The following is a 13,590-nucleotide window of genomic DNA, read 5'->3' as shown; positions in this document are numbered from 1 at the left end:
AATTGAAGATGTACTTGATGTCGCAACATTTAACCAAAAGGTAACAAACTTTGTTTTGGAAGACGACAATTCCTACGTTACACATACACTATCACTACGACTCTGATACCTTTTACTTAAATTTATCTAAGAATTTACTAGACATTAATACACTTCTAGATTTATTCGACAAAATCTTCTTGACTATACCTTCTCCAGTAACACTTCGTCCATACCCTGTACACTTGTACCTTCGAAGTATTCTGGGGCAGGCTCATCAAGATTACTCTTTGGCCCTGAATATACTCTGTAACCCCAAGTAAAATAATAAACCAACGACAAAATCCACACCCCAACATTAATGACAACTGTATAATTCATTGAATCCTTATCGACTTTTTTTGAATCAGGGAACATCGTCAATACAATGATAAAACTTAACCAGCAACATGCCACAAAACATATAGTTGTACTGATCCATTTACCAAAGTAAAAAGGTCCCGGTATAAATCTCTTCTTTCCATAGGGTAATAAAACTAAAACTACTGGCATACCCCAGGCAAGACTATTTGAGCAGATGGCTAATGAGAATAAAGCACCTGAACCAGCTGTGCCGTTAATGAGAACAAGCAAACCCAATATCAATGCTAAGATACCAGCGAAAATTGATGCACGAACTGGAATCTTGATTTTTGGGTTAACGTATTTCACGTATTGGTAAACAATTGGTAATCCATCATCCCTTGCAAAAGACCAGATTTGTCTTGATAATGCAATTGTAATTGAAATAGCCATAAAATATTGACCCACGGCGATCAATGACATGAAAGCCACTGCCCATTTCTTACCCAATGCATCATATATGATTTGTGCCATGGGTGAACCTGTAGCGGTATTCAACACCCTAGCTACATCACCATCTTTGATGCATGCAGCACAGACAATAACCACAAACCAACCGAGAAACCAACATGCAGCAATGGACCCCAAAATTCCCACAGGGATTGATCTTTGGGCACTCAATGCTTCTTCAGAACAATGAATCACGGAGTCGAATGCACCTATAACCCAAACTGCAGGTTGTAAAGAAATGAAAAAACTCCAACCGACGCCCCAATCACGAGCATTTTCAAAGTTACCAAATATGAACCCCCTCGAATTGAAATCTGAACCAAATCCAGCTGGAACTGCAATCAAAAACAACAACACAAGTAATACATTTAATACGATTGATGCCGTTTGTAAAGAAGCTGCATGTTTTGTAGTTAGACAAGCAACAATCACATTTGTAATGACGCAGGCTGCGAAAACTCCATAACATTTCCCATTAGTGATGTCGAAATCACCATCTTTCGATATTGACACTGCTGATAATACTTCAGTAGCAAATCCATAACTAATACTGCACAAGCCACCAATTAAACCAAGGGAGTTGGAACAACCTATTAAGAAACTCAATGGGACTCTAAAACTATCAGGACAATAATAATTTGTGTAGTAGTACAATCCACCACTGGTTGGTATAGCACTACCCAAAAAACTCATAGACATACCAACGCTGAATATGAAAAGACTAGCAATGAACCAGCCCCAGACGAGACCCGCGGGTCCTGCTTCTAAACCTTGGGCTAATACTGACGCAATACTAGGTAGTAAACCCATGATCGAAAATGCGATACCAAAAACTTGTAGTGTTGAATAATGGCGTCTCAATTCTTGCTTGTAACCAATCTGATTAAGAAGATCTTCATCACCGGCATTATGCTGTGGATCAACAGCTCGAACTTCGGATCGCGAGGAAACGATGTTGTGAAGGTGTTCCCCTGTTCTTGATTTTATTGTTTCCATTGTCAAACTTAGCTGTATGGTTTTGTAGAATTAACAGTTTTATAATTTTGGCAGGGAGCTAACTAAATTTATATATCATAATTGGCATATGACAGAAGTACGTTTATATTTCTTTCTTCGATTGTTTCGGATTAAAATCCCTCAAAACTTTAATTCAAACATCAAGTGTGTTTATCAAGGCGTTTTAAGAAGATAATATGTACGAAAATTTCAATCTGACTGTTCTATGTAGTTCGATTCATCATTTTTGATAAGAATAGGCGGTTATGAAATTGCAAATTGCATTGTGAATAATGAGCCACAAAAAGGAAGCGCCCAATCTAATTGACTGATAACCTGCATATAAAAATGTTATCTATCTTATTTAAATTGTATTTCCCACCTTTCTTATCAAAAATTAGAAAAGTAAAACAATAGAACTACAAATTGCTTTTAAAGCCGCTAGTTTTGTACTGTGGGTTGACTTATTGTCCAGCTTATATGAGATAGAAGCTTAGCGGAATTTCCTAATCAAGAAGGAAGGAACGGATTTTCAGTCAAATAAAGTCTTAATACAATGAGATCTACTTTTTAGATTCCGAATGGATAGCCATCCCCCGGAACAGGGGTCCAAGAGTGTCACTATCTTTGCTTTCTATGAAAAAGGACCAGATATTTTCATTTTATAACGGTATAGCGGATTATAGTTAACCTGTGAAATTTACTATTGCCCAACTATAAACCATGAACTAAATACACCAAGCGGAATGAGAATAACTACCTAGCACTCTTGAAACCTCTCACGGCTTCCTTCTAAGTGTTGAATTCACCAAAGGTGAATTCAGGTGACTTGTGGCGGTAATTATTCGAGACATAGGTAGCGCTGCTCTCTATACAAAACTCGCAGTGGCTATAAAACTGAGCAGCAGCATATGGTTAATGAACAACAATTACAAGTGGTATGGCACGACAACAACAGCACAAATCAGCCACGCATCTACCTATACTATACAATCCACTACTAAATTGCATATTCAATAATCCCAATCAATCCAAAGCTCCTTTCAAAAAAATCATTGAAGAATTAAGAAACAAGCACATCCAATATACAATTCTTCTACCCCCTGCATACATCCTAAACGAGTTCCATGATCCAGCAACCGACGATTCTAGCACAAGGGTGCTATTGAAAGACTTGTGCTATAACAATGAAGATTTTATCAAGTCACATATTATTAGAACAGGGGCACCTGTGTCATCAACAGTAACTCCAATCTCAAAGGAACAACTGGTCATTTACAACACTATGAATGGAAAGCAAATACTTGTCAAAAACCAAATGATATACACAGGTAAAGGGTTTAAGCGTAGCCTCAAGTTGAAAATCACATCGGTACTGTATTTCAAGTCCTTTTGCGACTACTTTCCCAAAGGTTCCCAGTTTATGATTATACATATTGAAAGCTCACTCATTGGAGGGTCTCCGCCATTCAAGCCGCTACTGTCCTTACTCCCACCAGCTAGTTCCTCCTCATCCGAAAGATCAACAACTCAAGCAGAAGAGGTCGACAATGTCACATTTGAAAAGTTGTTACGCAACTTTCCACTTCTATCTAAGGCAGTGAGTGATAAGTTCTATCGATTATTCCATCACAACAACCTTCAATTCCATCAATTGAGAACAAGAACAAGAAAAAAGCTAAGCCATATAAAGGCGGAGTTTACTAAAATGCAAGAGGAGGCATACAAGATTATTCTGGATAGTGTTCGAATTGAAAATCCCAACAGTGAACAGACTTATAATCTATTGAACCATATCATTAGTACCTATCCAGGGCTAGATTTGAATAAGCTTGTGCATGAGTATGTTGAGCTAAACTTATACGATTTAATGTGGTCACAATTGATATTTCAGTTCAATTGTCCCAATGATGATAAAGAAGAGTTTGACCCAGAAGCAATGAAGCATCTCACTGCAGTGGAATATGAAAGTCTATCATGCTTGTCACTAAACCAATTGGATCTTCCGGTCACAAAACCATGGTTGGTTAACGAACTACATCAACGCATATACCTTGCAATACAGGAATTTAAAAAGTTGTCTGATCCATCAATTGTGAATCTGACAATGAAAACTAATATCATCTACAAAACGATGGAGATTTTATCGCAAAGTAAAGAAGGAAGTGAGTTAGTTGTTGACGCTGATACCTTGATTGGATTGTTAGTAATGACGATTGTTCACTCCAAAATCGACAACATAGAGGCCCATGTTTACTATGTCAAATACTTTAACGCAGTAGACCGAACCAATGATGGGCAGTTTAACTACATCATGAGTAACTTGGATGCAGTCATTTGTCACTTATCAGAAAAAGAGTCATCATTACAGTCTCTTGCCACAAGTTCACAAGAGAACTTTGACTTGTGGAGTGGCATTGTGGATCAGGATGTTGTAAAGGTTAAGCATATTGTCGAAAAGACTCATGACAAGTATCCTGATCAGGAGTTACCAGCAATGAATTGCTTATTGAGTAAGAATATCAATGGAGAAAGTGTACTTGATTTTGCAATCAAGGCGAAGAATTTTGAGATCTACAACTTTATTATGAACACATCTTTGTTGTGGTTTTCGATTGAATTTATATTATTCGACAAAAATGTGATTACAAACCAAAACCTTTTAATGACGGCGTTAATTGAGGAAACAGCTGAGCAAATATTGGATGACTTGTTGGCAATTATTACCGAAAATGCTACAATCGATGAACAAATTGCATATTTCAACAGCCCTGATAATACCGGTCGTACTATCGGACACTATTTGTTTCACAACCACCACTTAATCTCGAGAATTGGTCATTTGATTGATTGGGAATTGAAAGATAATAACTCGCACACTCCTTTATTCAGTTTGTGTCGTTGCTATGACCATGCAAATTATCCTGAATTGTTGAAAGTTGGATTCAATGTCGTTTATGAAAAGTATGGTAAAAAGGGTATTGACTTTGACAAACATATGGATAAGTCAGGAAATACATTACTACACATTATCCTAATGGGAATACCGCAAACGCAAATATTATCAAAAGAGGAGAATTTGGTAAATGTCAATTTAACAAATGCGAAAAACCTTACTCCATTGATGTTGTATGTCAAGTATAGTCGTTTGGAAAACTTGCGCGACATTTTGAAAGATGATAGACTTGACTTTCTTCACGAAGATCGAAAGAGTTTTTACAATGTATTTGACTATTTGAGTTTTGTCAGTACCAAATCATCAAGATCAGAAGAATTCAAACAAATTGAGAGGCTTATTGTTGAGCATTACTTTGACCATTTCTTTCCTCATAATTTATCCGAAAAACTTGCTGCTTTCAATGGTAAATTTGACTCTAATTTGAAAGAGTGGGTAATCCATTTGAGAAATAAAGATTGCAGATGTAAGCCCCAGTCATTGAAAGCGATAAAGCAAGTGTTGTATGTTGAGAAATTACAACGTCCAATGTCAATTTTCCCCGATGCCGATATTATTTGGCGTAACCATGCGATGAATGTTTCAACAAGTCCAATGTTTCAAAAATTGAGGATAAATAAATTGATCTCCAAGCTTAATATCGTGTTTCAAAGTATGACGTTTCAAAATGACGTCAACACTGAGCAGGTATTCAGCACTTTTTTAGGTGATGTATCCCACAACTTTTCCATTTTAGAGCAAAAGCAAGTAATCCTGGCAGTTACTGAATCCCAAAAGCAAGAACTAGGCCAGGTTAGGTTGAAGTATAGTAACATTCAAGAAATGGAGATTTTCCTTGATTTTTCACTTCAAGATGTCAAGAAACATGGTTTATTTTTTACTAAATTTTCCAAATTAGTTTGTATTGGAGAACAAAAACAATTGGATTTGAGAAATGTTGAGGACTTAACAATTAGTCGTATAAATGAGCGAGCATTCTTTTCAAAGTTGTTTAGTATTCCTGAATACCATTACCAACGGGGCAGTTTTGATGTTTTGGCACAATACGTTGTGTGGATTGATATGATTGGGGACGAATTGATCAAAAATTTCCATAAAATCAAGCAAGACGTGAATGTATGGAAGAAATTGTATCATGATATTTGTAATATCAATCTGGAATTGAGGTCAATGGAGCCAAAATCTGATGTAAACATACCTAATGGCGTCACCCGTGAGGATCTCAATGAACAAGAAGAAGAAGTAGAAAGCCTTCATCGCACTGGAACGAATAGCTCTTTATACTCAACCTCAACTCACACCCATGCTGATCTGATACCTGATGAGAGTGAAGGATTGAATCTTTTTGGCCTTGGAAACAGCAAACGGAACCGATATAAACGATTAGTTGTCTCAAAAGCTGATTTGGTGAAACAAATTATGAAGTTGAATATTGATCTTAAATGGGAATACGAAATCATGGCTACCCAAATATCAAATTTCTTAACATTTAGGTCTCAATTTTTGAAATTTGGGTTATCAATGTATATCAAGGAAGAGATTCGGTGCTTAAATCAAAGACACTTGGAGTTGAGAAAGATCTTATATAGAGTAAAGTATAGGTAAAAAGGGAATATATAGCGTCTATGTTTCTTTGGTTACACAAAACAAATTTGGTGATGAGAATTTACGATTTCAAAAGAGGCGAAATTCTGACACGTTCTTTTTAAAACCCAACAAAAATCAATAGCCCAAAGACCCTGATCTACGCTTCGCGCACTAATAGCTATTAAATTGTCACCCTTGCACCATGTCATCAGTTTCTAGTAAAGATATCGCTTTATCAATAATCGGGTTTTTGAAGCAATCCGTTGCTGACAAAACTATTGCTGAAGATTTTGTGGAGTCGATGGACGTCGCCATTGATTGTATTGCCGATGCATTTGAAGTGAACAAAGACGACGACAAATCAGTTATTGATTCCAAATTCCATGGTAGATCATTGTCTGAATTGGTCAAAGCCTCAGTTGCTTCATCATCTTCAGCTGGTGCTTCCGAAAAGGAATCAAACAAAGATGCCAAACCATCATCTATCATTGTTGATGACGCCACCAAGGAAAGAGCTGATCAATTGAAACTTGAAGGTAACAGATTGATGGGAGCCAAGGACTATGCAGGTGCAATTGCCAAGTACACTGAAGCCATTGGATTAGATCCAACCAATGTTGTCTACCTCTCTAATAGAGCCGCTGCATATTCATCAGCACAAAAACACACTCAAGCAGTTGAAGATGCAGAGAAAGCCATCAAATTGAATCCTGAGTTCTCCAGAGCTTACTCTAGATTAGGTTTAGCTCAGTATGCTCTTGGAAACCCAAAAGAGGCAATGGAAGCATACAAGAAAGGTTTAGAAGTTGAAGGTGATAAACCATCAGATGGTATGAAAAAAGGATATGAAACTGCTAAAAAGAGAGTTGAACAAGATTTGGAAAATTCGATTTCCGCCTCTGATAGAAGCGGCGAGAATGAAAGCGAGTCTGGATTCCGATCAGCACCAGGTACTGGTGCTGGCGGTTTGCCAGACTTCAGCTCGTTGTTTGGTGGTGCTGGTGGATCAGACAACCCATTTGCTAATTTGATGAACAACCCACAAATGATGCAAGCAGCTCAAAGTATGATGTCAAATCCTGGTGCTATGCAAGAAATGCTCAACAATCCAGCTATTCGTCAAATGGCTCAATCTTTGGGATTAGGTGGACCTGATGGGCCCGATTTGTCCAACATCATGAACAACCCTATGCTTAATCAATTTATGGGAGGTAGAGGAAACAATAGCAATAATGAAGGTGGACAAGGTGGTAATAATGAGTCATGATTTTGATTATACAGTAGTGTATAGATAATAATATAATACGTTCTAATTAATACATGACTAAGCGCACGATCAAAAGTTAATGCATCGCCAAATCGCGGCTATATTAAATCAACAATTGAACAGTCAACTGCCTCATGCTACTACGAAGACAAGTATTAGGACGGAGGCTCATCAGCTCTTTTTCCGTCTTACTCAATTCATCAAAATCGCTAGCTTTACAACCTACTTTCGATGTTGACAAAATTAATGATCTACCATTCAATGACAAGATACCACTACAATGGAAACAACTAATCCCTTATAAAATTAAACTAGACAAAGAAAAAACGCCTGTTATTTTTCTTCATGGCTTTTTTGGATCCAAATTAAGCTTCAATAAGGTTGGTCGTTTGTTTAGTGAAGTAACCAAAGTCCCCACATATGCAGTAGATCTACGCAATCATGGTGAATCGCCTCATGTCTTGCCATTTTCCTATACTCAAATGGCCCAGGACGTTCACCTTTTCATCAAGGAACGTAAATGGGATAACTGTGTACTTGTTGGTCATTCAATGGGTGCTAAAGTTGCCATGTTGGTGAGTTTATTGTACCCAGATCTAGTGTCAAAATTGGTTGTTATTGATAATACTCCTCACTCAATGCCGCTAGATCCACATTATAGATTGGATGTATTAGGTATGTGCGAAGTTGAAGCGCATCCGGAACTATACAAAAAGGGATCTAATGGGAGAAGAGTCACTGAAGTCAAACAAATTAGCAAGTTTTTAGCCAAATATGAGAAGAGTCAACTTGTTCGACTGTTGTTGATGAGCAACTTACTTTTGACTCATAAAGATCTTGGCAACCCCCATGTCAAAGATCGGTTAAAAGAAGTGTTTCGGATCCCTGTGATGAACTTCTGGAAACATGATATTATCAAAACCGTTGAATCCTGGCCAGATTTGCCTACCAATTTTGAAAAATTCACACATCCAACATTGGTCATGTATGGGAGCCAATCACCATTTGTGAAACCGGAATATTTCGCGGTCTTTGAACAATTTTTTACTGACTTGAAGTTCAAAGAGTTTAATTGTGGTCATTGGATCTCACACGATCTACCGGGGGAGTTCGTTAATGAGTTGGTGAAATTTATTTCACCTTCTTGGGAGAGAAAAGAGAATCTTAACACATTGAATGCAAAACCAAAGAAGAAACCGAGACCCCCTAGGCCAGGACGATTCCCACGAGGATTAGATTTAGAATAGAATAAAATAGACTATAGATAAATGAATGTTCATTACTATAGAGTTATACTGTAAACGTCCTCTTCCTCACATAATTGTCTCTATAAGAAAATGGTACTCATATGATCTCTTATTTCCAATTGACTACATTTCCTCCAGAAACTAACACCTGCTCATCGATCTTCTTTTCTGGTTCATTTTCAGCTCTCTTCCACGATTTAATTTCACCTTTTGCTGTATTCAACACAAATGTCCTCATTCTTCTTATGTACCCACCATATCCGCCGTATCCACCTAATCCGACTCCACCTCCATAACACAACCACATTTTGTTATCATCTGCTGGAGATTGTTGCTCATCCAATAGGCAATAATCATTACAATGGTCATGTCCAATACTTATTGCTTTCACACCAATGTCGTGGAATGCGTCACGCGCGCCAGAATTATACATCGGAGCAGTGACGCCTTCCCTATGTTCACCAATTAATGGTTGCTTAAGATTTTTGAATTCAGGTAATGGGATATGGAGAAATGCCATTGATAAATGTATCTTGTTTTTTGATTCACCATTTTCTGTAAACTTTTCTTTTTCAAATTCAGCAACTCCATCTTTGATTGATTCTGCTTCTTCTTTCATATAGATGAGCTGATTATCTTTAATCCAATCATAACCAGGGTATACTTTCTTATTCTTGCTGTAAGCGTGAGAATCGACAAAGTAAAACGATAAAGCAACAGATGATTTTGTCTTTCCTTTTACTGTAGCCATATAGTTTCCATATCCATCAATTGAGTCAGGACCCATAGCAGCAACACTATAAGGAAGATCTGAATACAATCCCATCAACTCTTTGGCACCTAAAGATCCTTCGGCATCGTGATTTCCCAATACTAGAGCAAATGGGATCTTGCGTTCAATAAATGGGCTCAAGGCTTTGAAAGCGGCTGTTTCCGAATCGGGGGCAGTTGAGCCAAAGACTTGGTCACCAGTCAAAACAACAAAGTCAGGTTTTTCGATATCAAGGACCTTGTTTACAAATTTTAATGTTCGAGGATCCGCTTGACACCCGGATGCAGATGATGCAGGTTCCGGATTGAGACATTTCCCGTAACCGGTGGAAAAGTGTAAATCGGCAACCTGAAGTATCTTGAACTCATCATTATCATTCATAACCAAAGGTGTTTCAAATTTCTTCTTGTAATCGAGCTTGGGTCCACGACGATAGGTTACGAAAGGTGGTATTCCGACTAAACTGCATACATCTTTAATTGGCAGTTTCACTAAATTCCAGTTCGGTCTAGGATCAACTGCATCGAGTCCAAACAAAATATCGAAAGCAGTTACCACGTCTTTGCTATTATGAGGACCATATTTCACCCAAATACCATGCGATTTGTATTGCCATCCACTCTTTGTTAATTCCTCTTTAGTTGGTATGTAGTAAACTCGAGTCAAATCGTCCTTGCTTGAAACCTTTCCTCTTTTGTTGTGCTTTTCATCATCATCTCCATTATTTGAAGAGTCTTCTTTGTTTTTATTGTCCTCCGCTTTCTCTGACTTGACATTTGCATTCATTTCTTGAATCTTGTGGCTAGCTTTTGAAGTGTCGGGCGTAGACCCATCAAGTATCTCATCTTTATTCTGCTCAACCAAACTTTCCTGCGTTGCTCCATCATATGTTTTTTGCTTATGATAATCTTCAATTACATATTTTGGTAACTTGAGTTTTGCATTCCCTTTGACCTTTGAGTCGTTTTCAGGATCCAGGACCGCGATATCAACAATCACTTCATCTGCTAACTGTGACTTGCTTAATAGCTTTTGGTAATTCGCGTGATTGATCTTCTTTACCGAAAATATCTCTTTCTTAACCCATGACTTTCCGAGACATAAATCCTTCTTTAATCTGACCCAACCTCCTTCGTACTCGGTTAAGTCACCATACTTTCCCTCGTCACGACTTGGTTTCCCACAATTGGGGTTTTTATAGTTGTAAAAGTGACAACTACTGATGGATATATCTAGAAGAAACAGATCTGAAGGTGGCTGAAAAAATGATGGTGCCGTACTAGCAAACAAATCATATGGCACATATTTATTAAGATCAACAATTTGGTGTTTGTTGGCTAAAAGTAGTAAAGCCGCTGCTGTGTATAGTAGAAACGTGGCATACAGGGCCAACCTGCAAACCCTTCGAGGTAGCATACTCAATATGATGGAAGGTGGTTGACGTAAGGAGGAGATATTTTCCGGAAACAGGAGACCTGGAATATCCAAAACATCGCGAGAAAATAAAATAACGCTCGGAACGAACCAAAGTACAGGACCCCAAACAAAATCCTTACCGAAATTTCGAACAGCCAGAAGTCAACTGCTATTCACTTAAATCAAGAGTAGTTTCTATTAGTCTAGGCATAAAATACATATACTACAATGTCTGATTACCCAGGATCAAATAGTGAAGATTTGTCACTACCTAAAGCAACAGTTCAAAAAATTATTGCTGAAATCTTACCAAAAGATATTGCCATATCAAAAGAGGCAAGAGAAGCAATAACGGAGTGCAGTATCGAGTTTATAATGATGTTATCTACACAACTGAATGATATTGCTGAAAAGGAAGCCAAAAAGACTATTGCGTCTGATCATGTTGTGAAAGCATTAGAAGAATTAGATTTCAACAATTACCTTGAAATAATAAACAAGATTCTAAGTGAACAGAAAGAGTTACTAAAGGGGAAGGAGAAAAGGAATAACAAGTTTCAAAGTTCAGGATTGAGTGAGGAGGAGTTGTTGAGGCAGCAGGAGGAGTTATTCAAAAAGTCAAGAGATCGTTTACAAAGTCAATCCGGTTCGCCCCCACATGAAGTCAAACAGGAAGAAAGCTCATAATTACACTTATTGATAGTGATGTATATCCGAAACAGCCTTGATATTTATGTAGCATATGGCTAGCCCCACTTTTTAAGACACACATTATTTGCAAACCTTTTCTTTCATCATAGCGAAATAGTATCTAATTAATTAGAAATATCATAACTATGCCTAGATGATCCTTATATTTCCTCTCTACTAACCCTCAATCAACCTAACACTATCTCATATAAGATTATCAATATATTCACAGCAATCAACGGTATCCTCAATAATGTTCGAACCGCACTTATTAGATTGATCAACTTAGTCTTGATTGATCCTTCACTACTCTCCAACCCGGTGTTAAACTGATTAAATTGATTCTGTAAATTAGCATTGCCATTTGCTGAAGCAGTTGTTGATCCCCATCCAATTCTATTCAAAAACCTGTCTTCACTTAGAACAGCTATTCCATTTATGGCCAACACTATGACGTAAAATAATTTACCCAAGCCAAACATTGTTGATTACTGAGGTGTGGTGAAATAGATGATAAATTACGTGTTTATGATCTTGTGTTGTCCAAAAGCATCAATTTTTGTCGTCTTGACTGGTAGCACTACCAAATGTGTTTTCAGCAGAACAAACAAGATTGTATTTAACCTCAACCAAGGTGCGAGAAAGCAATCTTTCAAAGGATTTGGCTATCTTTGAGGAGGAAGAAAAGTGCTATTCAAAAAACGAAACCTCAGTTTAAGCTTGGGTTACTCGACAAATTTTTGAGGGTGTTTTGAACACCTTTTTTTACTATACTTCTCACAAAACCGCCAAAAAAAACGGGATATAGTAACTAGTGAGGTCAATAACTTTGGTTTTGCCGTTTTTCCAGAATCAACGTTTGCGTGACAAGAGACCAATCACCAAACCACTTTCAAAATAAAACATTCCGCTAGAGTCGCTTATCTCTCCAAATGTGATTAAGTTAATTGAATAGTTTTATTCAAATATTCAGCAAATTTCTTGGTAACATCTACTTAGTCTTATCTTATCGTCATTACACATGAAAGAGTGAACAAAGCCTGTTTCTCTCTACATGATTTTGTGGGGATAATTAGTAATTTATTAATGAGTTATTGCTGCAAAAAAGAAATGCAACTAGTAGCTAGGGAAATTGCCTAATTAGTCGATATCCCGCTAACTATTCCAGTCTGTATTTAAAATTCTATTTGTGTTACAAGTTCAGTTTCATTAAATTGTTCTATTTTTTATTTAAGGCCGATACCCCCCTCCCCTCTTCTCCCTTTTTGACGAAGCTCAACGGTTTTCTCATCTTAGACTTTAATTCAAATTGAAATTTTACTAAGACTACAAGTAATCAAGAAAATTTTGGAAAATTTTGACACAATTAAACTTTTATAAATTTTAGTAATAAAAGTGGAGTAAATGAAAATAAGTCGGGTAACATATATACAAACTCAAACACCAGAAAAGGACAAAGTTGTTTAACCCAATTAAGATATACGGTTTCAAACGTTACAGTATAAACCTCAGCTGATAATATTTTTTGAGTTAAATGATGAGCAAAAGGTTATTCAGGAAAAAATCGGACCATATTATGACAATATTGACATATTATCACACAAGATAGAGAAGTTTATGGGGCAGGCTGATCAGAGATGAGTGGAGGAGTGATGCATTCTGCAAAATCAACCTTACGAACAAGGCATATCCTGTGTTGATTCTTTTTAAAACTATGTCACACTCATTGCAAACGTATGCCGCAGTTCTCCGTAGTGGGGAAGTCGCATTTGACTAATACTACATACTAAAAAATAAAAGAGGGGCAAAAATTGTTGCAAAATTATTT

General features: G+C 37.2%; 7 protein-coding genes across 7 annotated transcripts; 4 read left to right on the top strand and 3 right to left on the bottom strand. All coding sequences in view use genetic code 12, as the record gives it.

Moving 5' to 3' along the window:
* Window positions 1-183: 183 nt before the first annotated feature.
* Window positions 184-1,827, bottom strand: CORT_0A11760 (hypothetical protein; the record flags this gene model as incomplete). The annotated part of the gene is made up of 1 exon (XM_003866951.1): window positions 184-1,827. The coding sequence occupies one exon, from the start codon at window positions 1,825-1,827 to the stop codon at window positions 184-186; it is 1,644 nt and encodes a 547-aa protein (XP_003866999.1).
* Window positions 1,828-2,767: 940 nt separating this feature from the next.
* On the top strand, window positions 2,768-6,388 carry CORT_0A11750 (hypothetical protein; the record flags this gene model as incomplete). The annotated part of the gene is made up of 1 exon (XM_003866950.1): window positions 2,768-6,388. One exon carries the CDS (start codon window positions 2,768-2,770, stop codon window positions 6,386-6,388), a length of 3,621 nt encoding a protein of 1,206 aa, XP_003866998.1.
* Window positions 6,389-6,572: 184 nt separating this feature from the next.
* CORT_0A11740 (Sgt2 small tetratricopeptide repeat (TPR)-containing protein) lies at window positions 6,573-7,637 on the top strand (the record flags this gene model as incomplete). The annotated part of the gene is made up of 1 exon (XM_003866949.1): window positions 6,573-7,637. The coding sequence occupies one exon, from the start codon at window positions 6,573-6,575 to the stop codon at window positions 7,635-7,637; it is 1,065 nt and encodes a 354-aa protein (XP_003866997.1).
* Window positions 7,638-7,771: 134 nt separating this feature from the next.
* On the top strand, window positions 7,772-8,884 carry CORT_0A11730 (hypothetical protein; the record flags this gene model as incomplete). The annotated part of the gene is made up of 1 exon (XM_003866948.1): window positions 7,772-8,884. One exon carries the CDS (start codon window positions 7,772-7,774, stop codon window positions 8,882-8,884), a length of 1,113 nt encoding a protein of 370 aa, XP_003866996.1.
* Window positions 8,885-8,993: 109 nt separating this feature from the next.
* CORT_0A11720 (hypothetical protein) lies at window positions 8,994-11,072 on the bottom strand (the record flags this gene model as incomplete). Its single annotated transcript, XM_003866947.1, has 1 exon — window positions 8,994-11,072. One exon carries the CDS (start codon window positions 11,070-11,072, stop codon window positions 8,994-8,996), a length of 2,079 nt encoding a protein of 692 aa, XP_003866995.1.
* A 228-nt stretch (window positions 11,073-11,300) lies between these two features.
* Window positions 11,301-11,759, top strand: CORT_0A11710 (transcription factor; the record flags this gene model as incomplete). The annotated part of the gene is made up of 1 exon (XM_003866946.1): window positions 11,301-11,759. The coding sequence occupies one exon, from the start codon at window positions 11,301-11,303 to the stop codon at window positions 11,757-11,759; it is 459 nt and encodes a 152-aa protein (XP_003866994.1).
* A 191-nt stretch (window positions 11,760-11,950) lies between these two features.
* CORT_0A11700 (Yos1 protein) lies at window positions 11,951-12,244 on the bottom strand (the record flags this gene model as incomplete). Its single annotated transcript, XM_003866945.1, has 1 exon — window positions 11,951-12,244. One exon carries the CDS (start codon window positions 12,242-12,244, stop codon window positions 11,951-11,953), a length of 294 nt encoding a protein of 97 aa, XP_003866993.1.
* Between the last annotated feature and the right edge of the window lie 1,346 nt (window positions 12,245-13,590).

This window comes from Candida orthopsilosis (assembly GCF_000315875.1).
Source record: "Candida orthopsilosis Co 90-125, chromosome 1 draft sequence".
Taxonomy (NCBI): domain Eukaryota; kingdom Fungi; phylum Ascomycota; class Pichiomycetes; order Serinales; family Debaryomycetaceae; genus Lodderomyces; species Lodderomyces orthopsilosis.
Note: the sequence above shows the minus strand (reverse complement) of the source record. Positions and strands in the feature narration are given on the sequence as shown.